General features: G+C 33.9%; 2 protein-coding genes across 2 annotated transcripts in view; one reads left to right on the forward strand and one right to left on the reverse strand.

Moving 5' to 3' along the window:
- Positions 1 to 25,682, forward strand: part of LOC141454735 (uncharacterized) — a 633,436-nt gene that overhangs the window by 429,009 nt on the left and 178,745 nt on the right. The window lies entirely within an intron of this gene.
- Positions 11,269 to 12,940, reverse strand: LOC141454733 (ATP-dependent DNA helicase PIF1-like). Its single transcript, XM_074129301.1, has one exon. The coding sequence runs from the start codon at positions 12,872 to 12,874 to the stop codon at positions 11,540 to 11,542; it is 1,335 nt and encodes a 444-aa protein (XP_073985402.1). The 5' UTR covers positions 12,875 to 12,940; the 3' UTR covers positions 11,269 to 11,539.

Genomic DNA, 25,682 nt, shown 5'->3' on the forward strand with positions numbered 1-25,682 from the left:
CTGAAGTTTTCAACCGCTCTTCTGCACATTTCGATGGGTATTGCCGTAACTTCCTCTCTGATTCTGTCCTTAAGTTCTTCCTGGGTATGTGGACGATGTTTACAAACTTTTTCCTTTATGTGCCTCCAAAGAAAAAAAAAAATCACAAATGCTCAAATCTGGTGAGCGCGCAGGCCATTCCACGTCACCCCTCAAAGAGACGAGACGCTGGGGGAACACTTGCTGGAAGAATTGAGTGAAGCAACTAATCTGGGAGATATCTGGTTCCAACAGGACGGGGCTACATTCCACACTGCTAGGATTTGAATGGCGAGATTGAGGCAAGTGTTCCCCCAGCGCCTCGTCTGAGGAGTGGCCTGCGCTCACCAGATTTGAGCATTTGTGATTTTTTTTTCTTTGGGGGTACATAAAGGTAAAAGTTTTTAAACATCGTCCACATACCCAGGAAGAACTTAAGGACAGAATCAGAGAGGAAGTTACGGCAATACCCATCGAAACGTGCAGAAGTGCGGTTGAAAACTTCAGAATTCGCCTTCAAGAGTGTTTCGCGGCTGACGGCCGCCACCTACGTGATATCATCTTTCAAACTTAATGTAAAAAACTAGATTCTGTACTGAATTAAATAATATAAACATAATTTCTGTAAGTTGAATTGTTTTTGTTTTACATCCCTTTAAAACCGGTTCATACCTTTGGCCCCACCCTGTATTTGTAAACGAGTGGCAACACTGTTGAGGGTTCGTAGTTCGGGGTGGCAAGAGAGTAGTAGGTAGTAAGTAACGTTCCTTCGGTATTTTATGTTGTTGTGTTATGTTATGTATTAAGTGAATAAACTAAACTTATGTTACTTAGATTAGTGTTTATTTCAACCCTTAAGTATCCAACGTACATAATTGTTTTTGTTTTGTTTACTCTCATTTTTACATAAACTAAAAAGTTTTTAATTAAAGAATTAAGTTCAGTGGAGAAGTTCCATTTAGAAGTGATAAGAAATAATTAATTCCTTTCTAGTAATCTAAGTTAAAACAAACTTATTTCTTTTTAGTTCCATTTAAATAGTTGAAAGGCCTTTCTAGCTCCAATGCAGCCTCTCTCTCTGATGACGTCCGGCATCAACAATGATGATATTGGCATGATATTGAGATGGCAATGATCGTTTAACCAGTTTCGTTTTTCCATAAAAGCAGCTACATTTAAACTAATAATCATTAGTTGTACGTTCGTGGATAATAATACAAAAAATATAATTTATTTCAAGAAAATTATAGCTAAATGTAAGTTTAAATTAAATATCTCCAACAATAAAGATGGAAATTTAATATAGATCGAATTTCTTAAAATGTTCGCTCACATAGCAAATTTAATAAAGCCCTAGCATTTAGAGAAGGGTCTGTACGGCTTCTTCCTTTATCTTAGCTTATAACCCTGGGGTTGTAGCGCTTTTACTTCGCCCAGAGTTCAGCGAGGTTAACTTATTATATAATATGTAGGCGAGAATAATTAAACTTGAATTTGATTTACTGAGACATGTATAGTACTGTTGGTGAAGATGTTGCTGGTCCAATTAACTTGGTTAACTTACAATATTTTTTTTTAATTATTATTATTTCATTTACTTTGCAAAATGAAACAAATTCGTGACGTTAATTGATGAACATTTCTTCTACATTGAAGTTTTTACTTAATGCTTGTCTTTACCAGAGAAGATTATACTATTTGGGAATGGTAGCGTTTCGTCTTGATCTAAGAAACGCATAAAATCCATGGCTACTGAGCTAAAGTTCAGCTCTGATAAAAACAAGACAAGATTAGAGATAGGGGTTGCCTTTCCCATTTAGAGATAGACTTACTTCAACGTCGTATGTATTACTTCCACGTTGCTAACTGATCCTAACTAGCTCTACTCCTCTAGCTTCCAAGACGGTAATTAAAGGAATTTTTCTCCCTTGTACAATTGTCAGGTTTTGTTCTTACAGGGTTCAAAGTAAGTGGACTCGCCGTGTTCTTGAAGATATGTTACCATCAAACCTGGAATCAAACTGGACGTCAGAGTTCTCATTCGCCTTGGCCTTAAACAGTCATGGTGTTGATGTAAATAATGGCGTTTCGATAAATCAATAATTATCCTTTATGAGCAAGCGCAGACTAGAGTCTGTTATTTTATTTTAGTTTTTTTATTCGATTCGATGTAATTTAAAAGAACATTCTTTACCTGAACTTGCTCTATAATAACTCTTTCTTTATATGAACTTGCAGTTCCTTCTTTACAATACGAACTTCATTTTAACAAATACTCTATAAACATTACACGGTTCTAACTATGCATTCAATTAGTTACATGATGGTCTAGTGGTCCAGAGCGTGGGCTTTGTGAGTGGAAGATCACCAGTTCGAATCCCGAGTATGACTACTTTTTATTTGTTAGAAAAAAAAAAAAATGTCTATAGTAAAAAATGAGGCTCCGCCCTCGTCCACGACTCCTAATTGGTAGTTGGACGTTAAGCCCCGCCTGCAAAAATAGGCGATTACTTTACTCTTTACTTATAAAACATGGTAAAGGAGCTCTTCAAAACCTGCTAGTAAAAGTGAGGGATGCAAGTTGAGAGAAAATTGAAAAAAAAATGCCTTTCTAAAAAATTTAACTTTGAAGATAACCAAGTTAAGAATTTGAGATAGTGAATCGCTATAAACGAACAATTATTTAACATGTCTACAACTGATCAGAGGACAGAGAGCAACTATATTTCTGCCTCTTTTACCTTCTTCTATCCGAACGGCCTGTCGACTAATGTGGTGTTACTTAGCGTCCACCGTAATCTGTCAGATTAGTTGCGCCCGATGGTCTCATTCTTTGGGTATTGAAAGTTTTCAAGTTTTCTTATCAAAAACTGTTACAAAGTATATATTATCATTTAAAAGACAGTTTTCTACTTATTGACTATTTTTGCAACGAGTGTCTTTTCTTGAATAATATTGAATAGAAGAAAGAGAAGGGGATTCGGACACTAAAGAAGTTTTTTTTTTTTTAATTTCTAGAAGATCATGATGCGGATGATTTTGGGTGCGTATGTACAGGATAAAGTAACCAAATTGTCGGATGAAAAATCTACTTCTAGTGTTAGGACGAGGGAGCCATAATATTTAATGGCGTTTGCCTGGTATAGTTGGGGGGACAACGTCGTCAGAAACGTTCGGAGATGGTTCATGGTCATTTTTCGCTCTTCTGAACATAGGCGGGCATCAATGCCGTAAAAAATTTCTTGGATAATGCTAATAAACCACCTCACACATTCATTCATAAATGTGCACCTCAAAATTAGGGATGACTGTGATTTTTCTATTCACTTTAATGTTCTGTTCCACTTTACGAGTTTTTTTTTTTTTTTTTAACGAAAAACTTAAACTGAAAATTTTCATCCGTTTCCAAAACATTTTTGATGAAATTAACTGCTATTGGGTCATTAATCTCACAGATTAGTTGCCCCCTATGGTGTTACAAACATATTGCGCTCGATGGAGTGTTAAAAGGGATGTGACATCCCCTTACTATCAAGGCGACTGTAAAACTAAGAATTACTACAAATCACACATTGTTGATTATTGACTAATTACTAACACGAGAGATAAGCGATTATATAAATGTCATACGAAGACTATTTATAAGACCTGACTCGATTAAGAGCCTAGTAAATTTTAGAATGTAGGTAAATTTAAATGTTTAGTATTTGAGTGGCAACCCTGTAGAGGGTGTATGAGAAGGGATGACCGTTAGGGGTGGCAAGAGGGTTGCAGGTAGTAAGTGACATTCCTCACTATGTATGTTATGTTTTGTGTGTGTTATGCCTTATGTCAAGTGAATAAACTATATTTATGTTTAATTTCAACCCTTAAGTATTAAGTATATAATTAATATTGTTTGTGTTTAGTTTTGCTTTCTCCCATTTTTTTTTTTTCATTTTTACAAGAATAAATTTATAACGTCAAAATTCTCTCATTTTAAAACGAGATATTATATTAGGAAGCAAAACTATAGATATGCAACCATATTTCAAACAAAATAACAAAACTAAGGTTAGAAAGAAAGAATATTGGGCCTTACCAAGAGTAAAGCAAAGCTATTTTCCAACTCATTACGTTGAGATGAAAATTCTACGCTGAAGAGAATTGTACGCAGCTCTAGCTTAGTTGAAATTGTTGTTTCATAATACACTTAGATTATTGGAGCTTAGTTTACTTGTATTTCGGGACTTAGTTTTCTCAGTTTTCCTTTACGTTTTATTTATTTTTTTGTTTTTTTATTTAAAAAAAGGTTATCTTCTCACTTCATTAAAGATGATCTTTTTACAGCCAGTGTCAGTTCGTATTTCATAGCTTGGAACTCTTTTACTTTTTCTTTGTAATTTGTTTAGTCTTTCAAATTTAGCAGTTGTTTTCTACATAAAAAAAAAAGTACAAATTTGTTCCTTTAGTATCATTTTATCTCTATATAAATTTATAAAATTTGCGTCTGTAATGTTTACGGTATTCTTCTTTTGTGATACTGTAACGAAGTTGACCTGAGCCAGAGAAGAAAGGCCTAGATTGTTCTGGGAGTTGAGCGACCGAAGTCTATAACGGTCCACCACTGCGTAAACAAAAGACCAGACTTTACCTGAGCCGGAGAAGAAACTAGATTGTTCTGAGAGTTTAGTGACCAAAGCCTTCAACGGTCCAACACTGTGTAAACAAAAGGCCAGACTTTACCTGAGCCGGAGAAGAAAGGGGGCTAGATTGTTCTAGGAGTTTGGTGACCGTAGCCTATAACAGTCTACCACTGTGTAAACAAAAGGCCAGACTTTACCTGAGCCGGAGAAGAAAGGGCTAGATTGTTCTGGGAGTTTAGTGACCAAAGCCTATAACGGTCCACCACTGTGTAAACAAAAGGCCAGACTTTACCTGAGCCAGAGAAGTAAGGCCTAGATTGTTCTGGGAGTTGAGCGACCGAAGTCTATAAAGGTCCACCACTGAGTAAACAAAAGGCCAGACTTTACCTGAGCCGGAGAAGAAAGGGCTAGATTGTTCTGGGAGTGTAGTGACCAAAGCCTATAACGGTCCACCACTGTGTAAAAGCAAGCTAAGGGAGCGGCCCCAGTTGGGGTGGGGGCAGTGTGTGTTTTCCCAGTCAGTAAGTCAGTCGCAGGTGGGAGTGAGACAGCCGCAGTTGGAGTGAAGAAAATACAGAGTTGCAGTCAGTCAGAGTTGGAGAGAGTCAGGGAGTCGGAGTTCGGCAGAGTTAGCCAGTTGGGCTGTTAGCCGGTTAATCGATGAGCCGGCTAGTTAGTTACAGTTTGAGAGAGTCAGTGTTGCGGAGTGCTTCAGAGTTAGCTAGCTAGTTAGTTAGTTAGTGAGTAGAGCTTTGTTAGTGCGGTTGAGACTAGTGCAATTCAGTGCAGTGCGGACCAGTGGTCAGTCGTGGAACAGTTTTCTGGCGTTACGTAGTGAGTAACAGTAAACTGTTGTGAATATTGTAAATGGTAAATGTAATGAATAGCGTTAGTTGCTAGTAAATGTTAATGTTTTAATGTTACTGTGCTAATAAATCGGGTACTACTTATAATAAGTTTAGCGAGTTTTATTGTTTATCGAACCCACATAAATTAAATTAACTAGTGGCAGTCACTAGTTGTAGTTAACGTTTTTAGTAAAAGGAAAAAAAACTTTACAATACATTATACCCGAAGCACTCTTGATACAACAGGCCGTGGTTTAGACGAGCAAATTCCATTTATTCTTGATTATCTATTTAGTGAATTAATTTTAGAAAATATTTATTGATTGGCCAATTTATTATTTAGCGTAAAATAGATCAATTGAAATAGGAATTAGTTTCAAGTCTTATTTACAAGGTGCCTCTCTTCTTGTGTACCAGTACCATCTTTTGCGACATCACTAATCTGTGTACCGAATGCTTCTAAATTCAAACACCGCTACTATTAAAGCGTTCAATGTGTGCCCAAAAAATAAAAAATGGCAACTATCACCAGCGAATGAGGCGGTATCATATTTTTTTTTTTAAATCCAGGACCCATTAATTTACACGCTTGACTTTCTTCATGTAATTAGAGGGCAACATTTTGTTGAAATAATTTACAAGAATTTCGATATTAGATTTTTACTTACAAGCATACAAATGTCAGAGTAGTATTTTTTTGCCCATTTTTTGGGGCTGCAAAATCACATTTTTGTAACCCTTTAGATCAGGGCTCCCCAAACTTTTTACGCAGGAGGCCAGTTCACTGTTCCTCAGACCGTTGGAGGGCCGGACTATAAAACAAACTATTTTAAAGTAAAAAAAAAAAAAAAAAAAAAAAACAGAAACAAATAGAATATTTCAAATAAAGAACAAGTAAATTTAAATCACCAAACTGCCCAGTATTTCTGTGGGAACTATGGACCTGCTTTTGGCTAATGAGATGGTCAAGGTCCGGTTTAGTTGTAGTACTTTGCCTTTCTTCCTACTTCTGGCTGTTATTATTCGGAGCCGTGACGCGTGCGTCCCGCGTCATCGGAAGTAGTACTGTACATGAGCGACGCAGCGCTTTGCGGCACCGCCATATATAGTGCTCTTCTCACTGACCACCAATGAAAGAGATACCCCTTCCGGAAGTGCGGCGATAGCCGGATAAATGTCCTCAGGGGGCCGCATGTGGGCCTGCGGGCCGTAGTTTGGGGATCCCTGCTCTAGATCCTCAACTGGTTCATAGTAACCCTCATAAAATAAATTTACAGGGGAATCGTTTCAAAACCAAAAATTTTAACATTATTTTTTTGGAAATAGTTGTTTTTTGCACAATAATTTTGTTGAAAACCACCCTGCTTATACGAGGGTCGTTTGAAAAGTCCGTGCAAAGTCAGAGAGATAGCACTACTGGCGCGTATCGAGGTTATGTTTATCTAGTAGCATCTCTTGGAAGAACACACACAAGTTACAGCCAGATCGGTCTATTTCTTTGTGTTTGGCATTCGTTTGAATCGAGGAAGTCGAGTGATTTTCAAAAAATGGACGAAAAAGAATTTCGTGTGTTGATTAAACACTACTTTATGAAAGGCAAAACGCCTCAGGAGACTAAAGAGAAGCTTGATAAACATTATGGTGACTCTGCACCTTCGATTAGAACAGTTTATAAGTGGTTTCAAAAATTTCGGAGTGGCCATATGGGCACAAGTGACGCTGAACGTTCTGGACGCCCTGTTGAGGTTACTACTCCAGAAATCATTGATAAAATCCATGATATGGTGATGGATGACAGAAGAGTGAAGATGCGTGAGATTGCTAGTGCTGTGGGCATCTCGAATGAATGGGTACATAATATTTTGCATCAACATTTGGACATGACAAAGCTATCCGCAAGATAGGTGCCGCGATTGCTCACGCTTGACCAAAAACGAAATCGTGTGAAGTGTTGCAAGGACGGTTTGCAGCTGTTCCAGAAGAATCCGCAGGACTTTAAGCGTCGTTTCGTCACTGTGGATGAAACATGGATACATCACTACACTCCTGAGACCAAAGAACAATCTAAACAATGGGTTACCAAGGGGGAATCTGCGCCAAAAAAGGCGAAGACCGTTCCTTCGGCCGGAAAGATTATGGCGACTGTCTTTTGGGATTCGCAAGGAATAATCCTCATCGACTATCTGGAAAAGGGTAAAACTATTACAGGTGCATATTATTCATCGTTATTGGACCGTTTGAAAACCGAGCTGCAAGAAAAAAGCCCACGATTGGCCCACAAAAAAAGTCCTTTTCCATCACGACAACGCACCAGCTCACACCTCAGCAGTTGTGGTCGCAAAATTAATGGAAATAGGGTTCCAACTTGTTTCACATCCCCCCTATTCTCCAGACTTGGCTCCCTCGGACTACTATTTGTTCCCCAATATGAAGAAATGGCTGGCGGGAAAAAGATTTTATTCAAACGAGGAGGTGATTGCAGAAACGAATGGCTATTTTTCATACTTGGACAAATCCTATTATTCGGAAGGGATCAACAAACTAGAGCAGCGTTGGACGAAGTGTATAAGCCTAAAAGGAGACTATGTTGAAAAATAAACAAGGTTTACCCCAAAAAATTAAGTGGTTTTTATTTTTGCACGGACTTTTCAAACGACCCTCGTAAGCTAGATAGATTATGTTGAAAGTTGAATGATTAATATCTTTTCACCAATGCCTCAAAGTAATAAATAAAAAGTCAGCTTGTTTAACAAATTATTATTTATGCATTATGAGTCGATAAACCGTTAAAACTGAATTAATTATTCTAGTCGAAATACGTTCATTTATTTATTTTCTATTTTAATATTTATTACATGATAAATTTTATTGCATTTCTTTTTTTCCTTAATAATTGACTTAATGGCACAATATTTATTTTTATTAGATTTCATATTTCATTGTTTATTGTCTTTTGACGCCGTCTATAAAATAAATATAACGCTTTATTGGTGCCATTTAAAACAATCACCTGCCACTCATTTTTATATTTATTTTTTTTTATATTTTTTTTTTTTTAATAGAAATGACTCGAATTATTCCAAATAATTATTAACTTATCTATCTTGAATACTTCATTGCCGTTACGAAATTGTCAGAATACTTCAAGAAAACACCTTCTTTGCTGAAGTCAGTGCAATTCTGTCATTCATCAAAGTTCGCTCCAATTTGGGCAAAAGATAAAAAAAAAAACATTAAACTAAAATCCTTAAAACCCTTAACGTTATCTGATGGAGGACTTAATATTGTTTAGCCAACATAAAACGTATTATGCAAATGCATGCAGAAGAGAAATTCTTTTTTACTTAGTTCTAAAGAATTCAGTTTTAGAAATCTCAAAACTAAATGCGTTACGAGAAAACAACTAAAGCTACAGAAAAACTATGCATGCGCCAAATATTAACGACCGACAGCTTTGCAGCGTAAAGCCTTCTCTTTTGATTGCAGCGTCTTGTAGAGAAATCTGTCCTAGCCGGAACCGCCGTTTGTGTAAGAAGTGTTAGTTACGTTTTGCCGAAAACATGATACTACACATGTAGTAGAGCAACGAATTGTGTAATTTCACATCAAAACTTGGTTAAACCGCTAGTGAAACTTATCTTTTATTAAAAGAAGTTTATGGTGATGAATGTTAATCACGTGCGCGAGATTTTGAGTGGTTCAAGCGTTTCCAAGATGGCCGAGAAGACGTCGGAGATGATGACCGCCCGGTACCTCGTACATAGGTTAGGAAATGACTGCCAAATCCATCGTCATTTAAAGAAAAAAGACATTAAGGCTCCTTTCAGAATCTGCATTTCTTTTACAGAATGAGTAGGTAATTGTAAGAGGCAATGATGTGATTTGTAAACCTATGTGCATTCACACATCAACTGCTGCAAGGCAGGGATACCCACAAGGTGGCCAAGATCCTTGTAGAAGAGTATGGTCTACTTTTCCGGCTGGATTGGCCTTAAGTCTACGGATTAACAGCCAACTCGGAATTGTTGCTACATACTTGTAAAAATACAAAAATGCATATATTTTAATAAAACATTTTGGGATTATAGTGTAAGCGTTACATTATTTTCCCATATAATCACCATTTACTTCAATACATTTTAGTTAACCGAGAAGTGGAGTATTTTCATTCCTGTGCCTAATAGATAGCCAGTAGTTTTTTCCAACCAGTTATAACTGCATTTAGTGAAGAGATAACAGTCGTTGAAGCGAGGATTGGAAAGGAATGATTTAAAAACATCCAAACAATTGTGGTAAACAACTCATGCATTTCACGAAGTTGAGAAGACCTCGTGAGTAACCAACAGCGTTTACTTTGTCCAACAATGCGCACCAATTCATCTGAAGAAATGCTTACATTTTAACCACGTTAATTTAAATTTTACTCAGAGAAATTCGTGAAAGATAACTCACTGTAGAGTAAAGTAATGCCTACATGTGTTAATATAATGATCTTATTTAAGATAACCCATTTGAGTTTAAACTCACATGGGATGTTGAATGATATGGATAACAGCACACGTTCCTGCGGTTTGAGTTCATTAGTGAGTTTGGATTGAAAGTTTACTAATGATCTCGAATCTGAAAAGGTAAAATTCAGCAATGATTTGTTAGTGTTCAATTTAAATATGTATTTGCTGAAATGAGAAATTTGTATTTGCTTCTTATTGTAAATTGATTAAGGCAGAAAATTTCATGACGGATTTCTATTTCAAATGGATTTTCCTCGAAATCAAGAAGTCGTAGATCGAATTACCTCGTTAAGCTCCAAGTTTCCAAAAGTAACTTACGTCGAAAATCGATCTGGATCGATTTCTCCTTATAATACCAATTAAGCCATAAAGGTAATAGATAAAGAGAAACGGGTAAGCAAGAATATTAAATATCTACATTCTATTTAAATATCTATATTCTATTTAAATATCTATATTCTATTTAAATATCTATATTCTATTTAAATATTTATATTCTAATTAAATCTTTATATTCTAATTAAATATTTATATTCTATTCAAATATCTTTATTCTATTTAAATATCTATATTCTATTTAAATATTTATATTCTATTTAAATATCTTTATTCTATTTAAATGTCTATTTTCTATTTAAATATTTATATTCTAATTAAATGTTTATATTCTATTCAAATATCTTTATTCTATTTAAATATCTATATTCTATTTAAATATTTATATTCTATTTAAATATCTTTATTCTATTTAAATGTCTATTTTCTATTTAAATATTTATATTCTAATTAAATGTTTATATTCTAATTAAATGTATATTTTCTATTTAATCATTTATATTTTAATTAAATATTTATATTCTAATTAAATATTTATATTCTAATTAACTATTTATATTCTATTTAAATATCTTTATTCTATTTAAATATCTATATTCTATTTAAATATTTATATTCTATTTAAATATCTATATTCTATTTAAATATTTATATTCTATTTAAATATCTTTATTCTATTTAAATGTCTATTTTCTATTTAAATATTTATATTCTAATTAAATGTTTATATTCTAATTAAATGTCTATTTTCTATTTAAATATTTATATTTTAATTAAATATTTATATTCTAATTTACTATTTATATTCTATTTAAATATCTTTATTCTATTTAAATGTCTATTTTCTATTTAAATATTTATATTCTAATTAAATGTTTATATTCTAATTAAATGTCTATTTTCTATTTAAATATTTATATTTTAACTAGCTGACCCGGCAAACGTTGTTTTGCCATGTATGTTATTTCTAGGAAACATTTTTATAGTTAAATAAAAATAATTATCTACTATAAGTGTGCGGGGAAGTATTTATAATCGAATGCATTATAAAGAATAAAAGTATGTTTTATTTAGGTTAATAAATAAATCTTTGTTAGAGTAACGAATATATTTTAAACAACAGTCTTTGATAGCTATCTAAACATCAAAAATAAATATTTATATTTTTACTATCAATTATGGCAGTTGAAAAAAAAAAAAATTAATCTCTTAGCGCAATAGAGTGTACAATATTTTTGGTTAGTCCGTCTTTAGCCAACACAAACAAACTGGATGGTTTTCCCACGCGAGAACATCGCACATATAGTTGTCCGTGGGAGAAGCACGGTGTTTCCAAATCTAAGCCACATACAGACAATGTTTGTCCTTGTGACTTATTGATTGTCATAGCGAATGCCAATCTAATTGTGAATTGAGTGCGTTTGAATTCAATTGGCACATCTGTAGGAATCATAGGGATTCGTGGCAGCAACACATTTTCGCCTTGAAACTTGCCATTCAAGATGATGGCTTCAATAACGTTTTTCATTAATTTTTTAATGACTAATCGTGTGCCATTACATAGCCGTGGTGGGTTTAAGTTTCGAAGTAGAATAATCGGAGATCCAACCTTCAATTGTAAATGATGTGGTGGCATGCCTGGCAAATCCAATGAATTTAAGAACTCAATTGGATAATTCACAGTCTCGTTGGTATCGCAAACTGCATCGATAGATTTATATGACACCAAGTCCCCAGGCAACAGCTGTTGTATCTTTAAATTTAACCCATTGACGTCCACATTTTTAGCTGCCAAGATCGCTCTTTCTGCCAGCCACTTATGATTTGCATATTGTGTGTGTACGTCGGGAAATATGTGATCGATGAGACTATTTTGCGAGTCGATGATTGTGCAGAAGTCCGTCTGTAATTTTATGCATCCAGTATTTTCATGTACAGCAACTTTCCCATCGCCAATATCTAACAGTTGTTTAGAGAAAGTTTCGGCGGATGGATCCTGAAGCATTTGAACGCGCATGTTCACCGTCAGTTGTACTTTTTCAACATTACGCCATAGTCGCGATGATTTTAAGCACGCGTTGATTTCATCAGCGTAGGTTGAACGCGGAATAACGGGAAGTGTTTGTCTGAAATCACCTGAAAGGAGTAACAAAGTGCCGCCAAATAGTTTATCGTTGTTTTTTATATCCTTTAATGTCCTATCCAATGCCTCAAGCGAATGTTTGTGTGCCATAGTGCATTCATCCCAGATAATAATTTTACATTGTTTCAGCACTGTGGCCATAGACGATTGTTTTTTTATGTTGCACACTGCATCTGGATTATTTTTAATGTTTAACGGCAGCTTAAATGCTGAATGAGCTGTTCTGCCTCCATCTAATAAAGTTGCTGCAATGCCAGAAGATGCAACGGCCAATGCGATGCCATTTTTTGATCGTATCTCGGCAAGAAGTAGCGAAATAAGAAATGTTTTGCCAGTCCCACCTGGTGCATCTAAAAAAAAGAATCCTCCTTGTCCTGCCGAAACTGCCAGCATGATACGGTCGTAGATAATTTTTTGTTCATCATTAAGTAGTGGAACATTGCGGCTAACAATGCTCGCCATTTGTACAGTATCGTAATGTAGTTCACGATTCATATCTGTGTTGAGTAAATCAGATGCACTTCGATTCGGTGAGCCCATACCGAAATGACTGATTGGTAAATTCGCAATAGCAATGCAAAGATCCTCGATAGCAATCAATGCTTCATTGTACATTGCTTCACTGAATGATATTGTTAGATCGTTGCACCTTGTACGATGTCGATACAATATATCATCAGTCATTGAATCTTTGTGATTATCCCACAACATTTGTGCTCGGGCCGGGAAACATGTAGTCAGTACTATAGCAAATAGTAGACGAATTTGTGTTCCTGTGCAGTTTAATGCTGCTTCAGCAAGCATGCTGTCCCAATGATTGTCGTCTTCTAGCAAGCCTAGAGCAAGGCATGCATCTTTATACGTAGGATACTGTTGTCCATCTACCTTCCGTATATCTTGAAATGACAATGGTCCGGTGACATTAACCAACAATAGTCGCAGATAAAAGCACTCAGTCTGCCTTGGATTGACGGTATATACACGACCCAAACTATTTGATTTGAATAAACCGGGGCACGCATCAACTGGTATCCCTTGCTTGCGGGGTATCCATTTTTTCGATTGAGCCCATGTAAAATACCGCGGAACCTCAGAATAGAGCAGTGTTTGTGCGAAGGCACCAAAAGCATCCGCACGATTGCACAATTCAAAAAATTCGGTGAGCGTAGTTTTCGGTGGATTTATAGCATGATCAAGCGCTGTATCGTTCGTGAAATATACGCGCTGGCCGTTTTCAAGATGGACAGCTAAATGGATAACTGCTGGATCCCGTTCATGAATTGGGAAACCGAAAATACGCCAGACAGCTTCATTGGAACTGATATACCGGCCAATTTGGTAATTCGTGATTTCATCATTTTGATTCAACGGAGGAGAATGAACATTATTATTTTCAATCCGAAATACAGCCATATCACTTCCTTTATTCACATACTTGCAAATATATTTGATACTCTTCACCGAACTGCATGACTCAACATTTATATGAGCATTAAAGGTTCTGCTCAGCAGAGGAGAATATGGTACCACCCAACGATTGTCAATGTCGATGTCTGCGTTGTTGGTAGTTTTAATGAAAGATTGTCCGCCATTTTCCAGATTTTTTATTGTAAGTCATCAAAAAATAAAAAAAAAAATTTGCCAAAAAATTAAAGTTTATAATTAACAAATAAAAAATAGGGGTTGATCGTAGAGGGGTGAAAAGTTGAGAGTAATATGAGATTTTTTATTGTAAGTCATCAAAAAATGAAAAAAAAATTTTACTAAAAAAAATTAAAGTTTTTAATTAACAAATACAATATAAGGGTTGATCGTAGAGGGGTAAAAATTTAGGGTTGTATGTATTTTTGTATGATGTGTCATAAAAAAATAAAAACAAAAAATTTTGCCTAAAAAATAAAAAAAAAAATTTAGGGGTGGACTACCCTTAACATTTAGGGGGATGAAAAATAGATGTTGGCCGATTCTCCACCCTGGCCGACAATCACGCTAAGGATCACAAAAATCGATCGAGCCGTTTCGGAGGAGTTCAAGTTCGAACACCGTGACACGAGAATTTTATATATTAGATTAAATATTTATATTCTAATTAACTATTTATATTCTATTTAAATATCTTTATTCTATTTAAATATCTATATTCTATTTAAATATTTATATTCTATTTAAATATCTTTATTCTATTTAAATGTCTATATTCTATTTAAATATCTATATTCTATTTAAATATCTACATTCTATTTAAATATTTATATTCTAATTAAATCTTTATATTCTAATTAAATATTTATATTCTATTCAAATATCTTTATTCTATTTAAATATTTATATTCTATTTAAATATCTTTATTCTATTTAAATGTCTATTTTCTATTTAAATATTTATATTCTAATTAAATGTTTATATTCTATTCAAATATCTTTATTCTATTTAAATATCTATATTCTATTTAAATATTTATATTCTATTTAAATATCTTTATTCTATTTAAATGTCTATTTTCTATTTAAATATTTATATTCTAATTAAATGTTTATATTCTAATTAAATGTATATTTTCTATTTAATCATTTATATTTTAATTAAATATTTATATTCTAATTAAATATTTATATTCTAATTAACTATTTATATTCTATTTAAATATCTTTATTCTATTTAAATATCTGTATTCTATTTAAATATTTATATTCTATTTAAATATCTATATTTTATTTAAATATTTATATTCTATTTAAATATCTTTATTCTATTTAAATGTCTATTTTCTATTTAAATATTTATATTCTAATTAAATGTTTATATTCTAATTAAATGTCTATTTTCTATTTAAATATTTATATTTTAATTAAATATTTATATTCTAATTAACTATTTATATTCTATTTAAATATCTTTATTCTATTTAAATATCTATATTCTATTTAAATATTTATATTCTATTTAAATATTTATATTCTATTTAAATATCTTTATCCTATTTAAATATCTGTATTCTATTTAAATATTTATATTCTATTTAAATATTTATATTTTAATTAAATATTTATATTCTATTTAAATATCTTTATTCTATTTAAATGTCTATTTTCTATTTAAATATTTATATTCTAATTAAATGTTTATATTCTAATTAAATGTCTATTTTCTATTTAAATATTTACATTTTAATTAAATATTTATATTCTAATTAACTATTTATATTCTATTTAAATATCTTTATTCTATTTAAATATCTATATTCTATTTAAATATTTATATTCTATTTAAATATCTTTATTCTATTTAAATGTCTATATTCTATTTAAATATCTATATTCTATTTAAATATCTACATTCTAATTAAATATTTATATTCTATTAAAAGTATTTTACTAAATTACTATAATGTATTACCTACTATACATTTTAAAAATAAGAATATGTTTAAGCTGAGAAAACTGTTCAACGCAAATAAAGATGAGAGATAAAATGAGTTTGAAACAAAAAATGGTTCTTCATAAAAAAAACTGGCGATGAAAACCCCCCCATTATTATACACAATTAAACTTTTTCCATCAATTTTCGTTAGTTGAAACTTTGGTAATTTTCAATTTTCCAAAGGCACTTTTTTTTCTTTTTTTTTAAACGTATATATTTTTTATGTTAGTTAATTTTTTGGGTGGCGGGGGGGGGGGGGTGAGGGTGGATATTTAAGAAAAGTTTTTATCAAAGTTAAGAAAATTAGTATTTTAACGACTTTTATCTCTATTTAAAAGATAACAGTTTCACAACCGAGAAAGTAGAATAAAAACTAAACCGGTATATTTCACTAAATTACCATAATATAATTATATTATCTTATATTTATTTACAAAAAACAAAAACATTTACGGGGCGACAATTTAATGAGCACGTCATCAACTAATTATTATACTTTAAAGTACATAGTTAATAAAATCTGATGAGATGTAAAATTATGGCAGTTGCACGTAAGAAGATTAATGTCTCTGTAAAGTGGTAGGTACCCTGTCTTTGTCACAGAGTTCCAGAAGAGATTATAGTTATCACTGACTATAAACGAGTTAACTTTTAGTTTTGTCAACTTTATATTCTGATCTAAGTGAAATACAAAAATTAAATGCCCTTCATTGGGCGATAAAGGTTATAACACGAGATGGTTTTCATTCATATGAATTCTGGCTTTTATTTGTCGTAGTTTGTAGAATACAGTTAGTAACTAATTAATCATTAACCTTTCAAGGTTAAAACTAACTAAGGATTCAAGATTGGCGCTGGAATCGGTCCAAATAAAAACAACTCGACTTTTTGCCAACGTTTCGACAAATATATTGTCTTCTTCAGGGCGTGGCTATGCGGGTTGGTTGACTTACAGAAACTGTTTCTGTATTTCTGTTCGGCATAGCTACACCCTTAAGAAGACAGTACATTTGTCGAAACGTTAGCAAAAAGACTAGTTGTTTTTATTTGACCGATTCCTCCGCCAATCTTGAATCCTTAGTTTAATAATTTATGGTCACTAAGCCTATATATTCATAGTTAAAACTAACGTCTCTTACACCCAGTATTGTCATCTTATTTTTGAACTTGCGGTGGTTGAGGAGCAAAACACAGGTACATTGTGCTTTCCTTGTTGATCAAAGACATGCAAAGTTAAAAAAGGGTTTATCAGTGCTACCAACTAGGACCTAGATTGATCAAATAAAGCGCAGTGTTTAGGTAATGTGATTCAAACTGCTAGTTAGGAGGAATCCAGATAGAGCGAGCAAAATGCAGTGTTGTCTGACTTATTTATTAAGATTTTGGGCTTGTTTACACATTATCCATATATTGTTTTATTGAGGGCTGGTAAATAGCAACATATTTACAGCTATTGTTAGCTTCTAATGCCTCAATTTACCAATACATTGGTGGATAAAAACCAGCCTTATCATTTTCAATATTCGATTTGGTTTGAGGAATAGCGCAGACTCTTTCGCTTCTCTCTTCACCAAGACTGCCACGAGGTAACAGTGACTCTTTTGCACTAATTTCCTTTTTCCATTAGATTAAGACATCTTGAGCACTGTATGCAAGTTTTATTCCTTCCTAGACGTAACGCAATGGTAACTGAATGTGACTTGCATTTAGTGTCAGAGATAGTTTGCAGAGTATGAAGTGAATGTAGAAACTATGAGGTCTCACTGCTTCTTAAATCCTAAATCTTTATTTTATTCTCTCTTATGCATTTATAAATGCTACGTAGCGCATCTGGATTCATTACAACTAAAATAATTTCAGAGCTAATTAGAAATCGTATACGAGGCGTGGCTATTAAATAACGAGACCATTGCTGTAAAACATTTTATTTTAAATTTATACATATTTGGTTATTATCACCGTCAATATACACCCCTCCCCTATCCCTACAACGCTCCATGCAAATTTACCATTGTTCGAAACAGTGCTGGAAGTCTTTTTCTGTCAGCTCCTGCATGACGCGTGCCGCTTTTTCTTTCACAGCTTCAACGGACTGAAATCGTGTTCCTTTTAATGTAGATCTGACTTTGGGGAACAGATAAAAGTCACATGAGGCCAGATCAGGCGAATAAGGCGGATGGCCTAAAACTGGAATGTTGTACTTGGCTAGAAACGTCTTGACAGACAATGCTGTGTGAGCTGGCGCGTTGTCTTGATGGAGAACCCCGTGACTTGTTCTTCCACAAATCGGGTCGTTTTTTTCCTTACTCTTTCACGGAGTTGAGCTAGCGCCTCACGGTAGTAATATTGATTAATTATAATCGATATTTTCATCCGTTGTGGACGTGGAAGGGCGAGCACGGGCAGTCATCATCTCCGACCATCTTCTCGGCCGTCTTGGAAACGCTTGAACTACTCAAAAACTTGCGCACGTGATAAACATTCATCGCCATAAACTTCTTTTAATAAAAGTTTCAAGTTTCAGTAGCGGTTTTACCAAGTTAGTTACGGAACTAACACCTCCTACAAAAAACGACGGTTCCGGTCAGACAGATTTCTCTACAAAAACAAGTGAGACGCTGCAAATCGAAAGAGAAGGCTTTACGCTGCACAGCTCTTGGTGGTTAGGATTTGGCGCAGCATAGTTCTACTGTAGCAGCATCAGTCTCGTTATTTAATAGCCAACACCTCGTATGTGATGACAATTCTTTTGAAAGCTTGTTATTATAACTGTTACATCTAAAGAGGAGATGTTCGAAGTTTTTCATCCTCTCCGCCATCTCAATCTCGTTTACGACTATCTAGTAACTTTATTTTGTTTAGCTTTGGATTTGTAATACATATTATAGTTAAAACTCAGTCACAATATTCTTGCATGAATTGGTATTTGTCGCTAAGGTGGCTCCATTAGTTGGATACTAAGTGACTCTGTTCAAAGATATGCTCGGTTTTTCTTTGAAGTTTTTTTGGTACTTTGTTTGTAGTCATTGATAAGGAGTACAACATAAAGAGTAAACATTGTCTTGTTGAGCTGTAGTGTGCCCAGTGCTAGGCTAAGCCAAACAAATGCATCAACAAATCTCATTAAATTTTGGAACGTTAATGCTGAAATGGAAATAGGGTATGAGGGACCATGAACCCATTTTATTTACAAGAAAATAAAAAGTAAATAAATGGGATAGCATAATCTGTGTTTAAAAGAAGCTTCTTCCTTAATAGTAAGCGAAAAATTTGTTACTAAAGTAAAGTAAGTGGAACTCTTGAAAAAGAAAACTTACCTGAGGTTATTTTTTTACCCACTTTTTTCTTTGTAATGTTGCCATATATTTTTCACAGCTTCTATCTTCTACGTGGAGAGCATTTACCACACAATTTTAACTCTTTAAATCAAAGTGAAATTGAACTTAAGACTTTCTTGGGTTGACCTTTTTTTATTTGTTTTTTATCCCATTTCTTTCTTTTTTTGAAAGCTTTGTCTTCCTTCTGTTTGTATAAAACTAAAACTTAGCTTTAATTCAATTCTTTTCATTGTTACATTCACTAAAAAACAGGTAAAGAATCTCTTGTCTTTCTACTTATTTAATTTTTTTTTTTTTTTAAATTAAAACTTCGCGTCTGGCACCGGGGATTGCTTGCCAAACTCAAGAGCATCCTACCAACTACATATTTTCTCATCCTTCAATCTTACCTTACTGGACGCTTATTTAGTGTCGTCTGTGGAAATTCCTACTCTCCTTGTTACCCAGTTCGAGCAGGTGTTCCCCAGGGCCTGTACTCTACACCATATACACTGCTGATATTCCTACCAATCCTCGTACCTTCCTTTTTACTTATGCCGATGATACGGCCATCCTCTCTCCTCATAAAGACCCGGTCCTTGCCTACCGCTTCCTCCAATCTCATATAGAATCTCTTGAGCCTTGGCTAAAGAAATGGAGAATTAAAATTAATGAAAATAAATGTAATTACATTACATTCTCCCTAAGGCGAACTATCCTTCCACCCGTTTACCTAAACCTCACTCCTCTTCCCACAACAGATTGTGTTAAGTACCTAGGACTCTTCATGGACAAACGCCTAACCTGGAATCCACATACTAGACTCAAACGGAAAGAACTGAACAGACGATACAAACTTCTCTCTAGACTTCTCGACAAGCGATCTAAACTCTCTCTACAGAATAAACGACTTATCTACACTATGATACTGAAACCTGCCTGGACTTACGGAATAGAACTTTGGGGCTCAGCCAAAGCTTCCAATATTTACAGAATCCAATCTTTCCAGTCAAAAACTCTCCGTCGAATCGCTAATGCTCCTTACTTTGTTTCCAATCATACCTTGCACCAAGATTTCCTTGTTCCTTATGTTTCAGAAGCTGTAAGATCCCGTTACTTTAAATTCCACACATCAATCACCTCACATCCCAATCCTCTAGTAGCTCAACTTACCACTCTACCAGGAAATCCTCCCAGGCGGTTGAAGCGCAGGTGGCCACGCGATCTTCTAAATGAAGTAAGAGCCAATGTACAGTAGTGAACTGTACCACTTTGGGAGTTTCACCAATGGGTGAATTCTCCCCTCATGTATTCATGTATCTATTCCATTATCATGTTGTATCAGCTTCACTTGATGCAGAATATTCTGCAGTTGTGAAAATAAATAAATTAAAAAAAAAAAAATTAAAACTTAACTTTAGTTCAGTAGCGAAGTTTACAATTTGTATTTTACTGGTGACAAATTTTTGTGAGTGATGCAAAATATGTTGCTTCAGTTTTGATTCATTGACAGAGAACGCCATGCGCGACCAAAAACATCTATTTATAGAGCCCCTTTTCTAGTTCTGTATATGTCCATGCAACAGATGCTTCATTATTGAACAAAGATTAGTAGCATTAAACTATATTTTCACTTATCTTGAACATTATTTATAAAATTATGAATTAAGGAACAAAATATTTACGAATAAACACCAATGAAAGATCGATTTATTAAAATATAGTATGGGAGAGGGGGGCCCCTTTGAACAGTTTTAATTTCTGGCCAAATATTTAAAACATTTATGATTGGTAATTTTCTCCATATTTCGTGGTAGACTTGTTGAATAATTGACAGAGTTTCCCTTCGTTTTCATTGTTTGTAGTCAGAATTGAGGAATGTTATACGTATTTTGTAAGGTGGAAGTAAAATTTTTGTTGCATCTTTGGAAGTGTATTGTAAAGATTGTAGGTAGTGGACAAGATGTAAGTATTGATAGTCCATATTAACATTTGGAACTCGTATTTTTAAATCTAGTATTTACAAAAAGTCTATTTGCTTGCAAAAAGTGTTGGATATTATATTTCCTTTTATGGAAGGAGAGGGGGCCCCATTTCAACATCACAGTTAAAATGTGCCCTACCGACCTGCAAGTTTGTGACTTTTTTTGTTTAATCGCAGAGAAGGGGAAAGTGGTCCGAACCTACATTAAGAAGCGCAACAAACCGAATATTTTGTTCAAACTTCCTAAACCCATCATCACTTCGGGTACAACATCCCGAACTGAGTCATTCTTGATTTTTGAACTAGATTTCAGTGGTTTAAAAGAGAAAGTAATGTAGTAGTGAGAGAAATAACTGATAGAAGGTAGATTCAGAGTAAAGAAATATCATTTCTTTCTATTTTATATTGTGTTCAAAGCTACCCCACCAGTGGGGCAGATATTAACATTTGGCACAACATTTTTAAATTAAAAAAATATAGATATGTATGTAAAGTACCAACTGTTTATTGATATAGATCTGTTCAGAAGACTTGAAAGTTGTAGAAAACAAAATAAAAAGGTTCAATAATACGATTCTGTGCACTCTGTGACAGAAAATGTAAATTCTGTTCAAATGTGGCCCCCTCTCCTATACATGCTGCACAGTCAAAACAGTTTTATTTTTAACGAGAAAACATTTGTTCTGGATGTCAGAGCTTCGAGCATCTCACAAATTTGGATTCGCCTTGCTCAATTTTTTTTTTTTTTTTTTAATTGTATATATTTATTTATTTACAACCTGTATACATATAACATACATCAAGTAAATGTGTTCATCAATTTGTTAGGCATAGATTGTAGGCTGAACCCGAGGATCCAGCGCCACAATCGGGAAGGCATGGTGAGAGGGGCCAGCCAATGCTGGAACTCTCTAGGGGTTGGAAGGAAGTTTAGGAAACAGGTAAAAGGTCACGGGGCCAACGACGTTTCAGGCGTCGCGTCGTGGAGGACTGTCGGGATGGGTTGTTGTGGATAAGGCTTGTGCTGTGGGATTAGGATGTATGGTTAGGCTATTATGGAAATTAAGGAAGCGAGAATGGATTAGGTCATTGACATAAGGGATATTGAGGTCTGTGTGAAGGGTTAAATTGGATACATAATAAGGAGCGTTGACGATATGCCGAAGGTCTTTAGATTGAAAGGATTGGATTCTTTGAATGTTGGAAGGTTTCGCAGAGCCCCACAGTTCAGCTCCGTAGGTCCAGAGGGGTCTTAGTAGTGTCTTGTATAGAGTCAGTTTGTTATGTACGTTCATGGCTGATGATCCGCCCTAGCAGTCTTCGTAGTTGTCCGTATCGTCTATTGAGTTCTTGTCTTTTCAGTCTAGTGTGCGGGTTTCATGTAAGTCGACTGTCTAAATACAGTCCTAGGTAGCGTACTTGTGTGGAGGTCGGTATTTTGCTCAAAAATAAGTAAAAAAAAAACTAATAGGAGACGTTAATAAATGGAAAGATTTGTTTGGATTCCTCTCTAATAAAGTTTACGCGATAAAATACGAGAAATGTCGGAGTTATTCCATCCGACAGGTATCTCCGATATCAATTCATATTTGTACTGCATGAATGGCTTATATTCGAACGATCATTCAATGTTCAACTAGCATACAAACTGAACTGATAAAGTTTGAACTTTTATCAGCCAAATTGAGATTGAAAATTTTTTGTTATTAATGTTCAAACACTATGGGTAATTCCCTTATAAGCTTTAATTAGTTGGGCGTCAACATTTCTCACACTTGTCGCACCTGAAATCCGAGCAGCAATCTTAACAACTAGCAATAAGATTTTCGAAAATCAAAGCAATTACTTTTTGAAAAAAAAAACTTGGCTGTAAACTCCATTTTTCAGTATCCTGATTTAGTCGAGAATGAACTTAGAGAGAAACACCTATTTTGTCTGATATTTATTATTTCCCGTAGAAAATTGTGCGATTATTTCCTTCATATAAGGTAACATGGCAATAACCCGTTTACACAAACTTTTGATAAAATCTCGCACTCCAGACACAAAAGTTAGAGATAAATTATATTGCTCGCTTTAATTAGGTTTACTCTGTTATATGCCGGAGAATTGTGGGCATTTAACTACTTTGATGAAATTGAGAAAGTACAGCTGAAATATATTAAACAAATTCATAATGCCAGTAAATTTACGCCAAATAGTATTGTGCGACTGGAATATGGACTTGTCCCTTTAAAGGTTAGAATATTTAAAAGTATGGTTACCCTTTGCAGTAAATATACTTGGGATGCCCCCCAACACGATTGCCTCGCATCTGCTTTGGCGCTCTTCTCGCTAGGGAAACTCTTCCGTTTAATGAAGTTCAATATACAACTGGGTTACCCAGTTTAAATCAATTTTAAGTTCCATAGGTGCTTTAGATTTTATGCAGGGAGATCCCGTTATTCTTAAATCCCAAATTAAAAACTTAGAAAAACAACTTTGGAATGACTGTTTAAGTAGGGATATCGTCTATGTAATTGACTTGTTGTAAATACAATATTTTGTAGTCTGAGCAGCAATGAACAGCATCTATCTTGGCTTATTTCCATCAAAAAAATTCGCTTAATATCCCAGCTTAGATTAGCAAACCTCAATAAAACAAAAATCTATTTCAACTCTTGTACTTATATCTTCGATAGTTCCAATATATGCACTCTATGTAAAAATAACCTTTCAGACTCCTTGCTCCACTTCCTTTTCTCCTGCCAGGTCTTCAAGCCTTTCCGGTCACTTAAATTAAACAACTATATTGCAACAGCTTTGCCAGACTCAGAAAACTATGTAAACCTATTTTCTATTAACTCTGTAAATCAAATCAATGCTATATGTGATTATGTCAAATTATCTTTACAAATAAGAAGTTTTTTACTCGATGAGTGGTAATTTTTTAAAAAAGCTAAGAAAGCTAAGATCTGACGTAAGACAGAAACGAAAAGAAAAGCTCTTGGGAAGTTTATATAATTTTGTTTTCATAAATTTAAATTTATTATTTTGCGTATTTTTATATCTGGCATATATGTATTAATTATTTGTCAACATTCTAAGTCAAACTCCATGCAAAGGGGATAAGCCCCAAAAGCATTATGTAATAAATAAATAAAAGTAAAATATTCCTTCATATAGATTTAAATTTTCTTGTTATAATATTTTAACTTACATTTTTTTCCTTAAGACTTCATTCAATGAAAAGAAGACATGTTGAAACATGTTTGTTCATGTCCTAATAAGGGAGATATTAGTCGGTAGTTTCGAGGACACATGATGGTTTCATTATGATTGTTACTCACATAATTCACTGATTATCATGCTTTGCTTAAAAACATTGCTGTCAGAAAGGCAGAATCTAAGGACAAAGCTTTGTGGCCAGCGACAAAGTGATTCTCACTTAATTTCTTTCTTTAATCCTGTATCTCCATCTGGTTATACCCAGCTTTAAGATATCCTCCTCAACTTCATCAATATCCATCTTCTACTAGGTCTACTGACTTCCCTACTTCTTGAGCACTTGTTTCCCTATTTCATTTATCTTAAGTAAACTGAATATATGTAAATAGGTTGATCTATTAAGAAAATTTTAAGGAAAACAGAAAAAAGTGACTTTTTTTTTGTTTAATTCTAGTATTTCGTTAAAACTTTTCTGCTATTTTTAACAGCTACTCTGTTCGAAGTAGTATTTCAATTTGCCGAGTATAAGAATAAAAAAAGTTTTGTAATAAACAGAAATATTTAAAGTTTTCCAATAATTAAAGAAAGAATAACAAAAAGGAAAAAAAAAATGGAGAGAGAGGCAAAGAAGAGTGAAAAAGCAAAAAAAAAAAAAAAAAAAATTAGCGGCCATTGCTGTAAATGAGAGCTAGGAAAACTAAGTAAACAAATCATGACAAATGGGAAGAGCCGTAAAGGGTCAACAACGCATAAGGCCGCCTGTGTCGGTTGTAAAACTGCTAACATAAATTATCGATGGTAACTGAGAACGTTGAATTAGTGTTACAGAAATGAATTCACTGCCTGGAAAGTACCATAAAAAGTTATCATTCTAATGGGTTCAGAAAAAAAGAAAAAAATGTCTTGCAAAACATCATAAAATCTGATTTAAGTAGAGCTAAAAAAGATTATTCTGCAGATATTGAAGGACGAATATCGAAGAAGGATGTAACTTATATGTAATGCATAAATAATATAACATTAGCCAAAATATGACTCAAAAGTTAATCACTAAATTATATTCAGGGTGATCCATTTAAAACGCACCAATCGCTAATAACGTTTTAGGAAAGCGGAATTTCGAAAAAAAACCCGATGTTGTATCTTCATTTTTGGCGGAGTTACGGGCAAAAACCCGATTGGGGTTTCATAAGGACCACTGGTTTTGACAAAGATTATGAAAACTACATAAAAAACTGTGAAAAATGACGTTAACCCCGTTTCGATATCCCT

This window comes from Rhodnius prolixus, unplaced genomic scaffold (genome assembly GCF_049639745.1).
Source record: "Rhodnius prolixus isolate KJV_2025 unplaced genomic scaffold, Rpr scaffold_9, whole genome shotgun sequence".
NCBI classification, from domain to species: Eukaryota; Metazoa; Arthropoda; class Insecta; order Hemiptera; family Reduviidae; genus Rhodnius; species Rhodnius prolixus.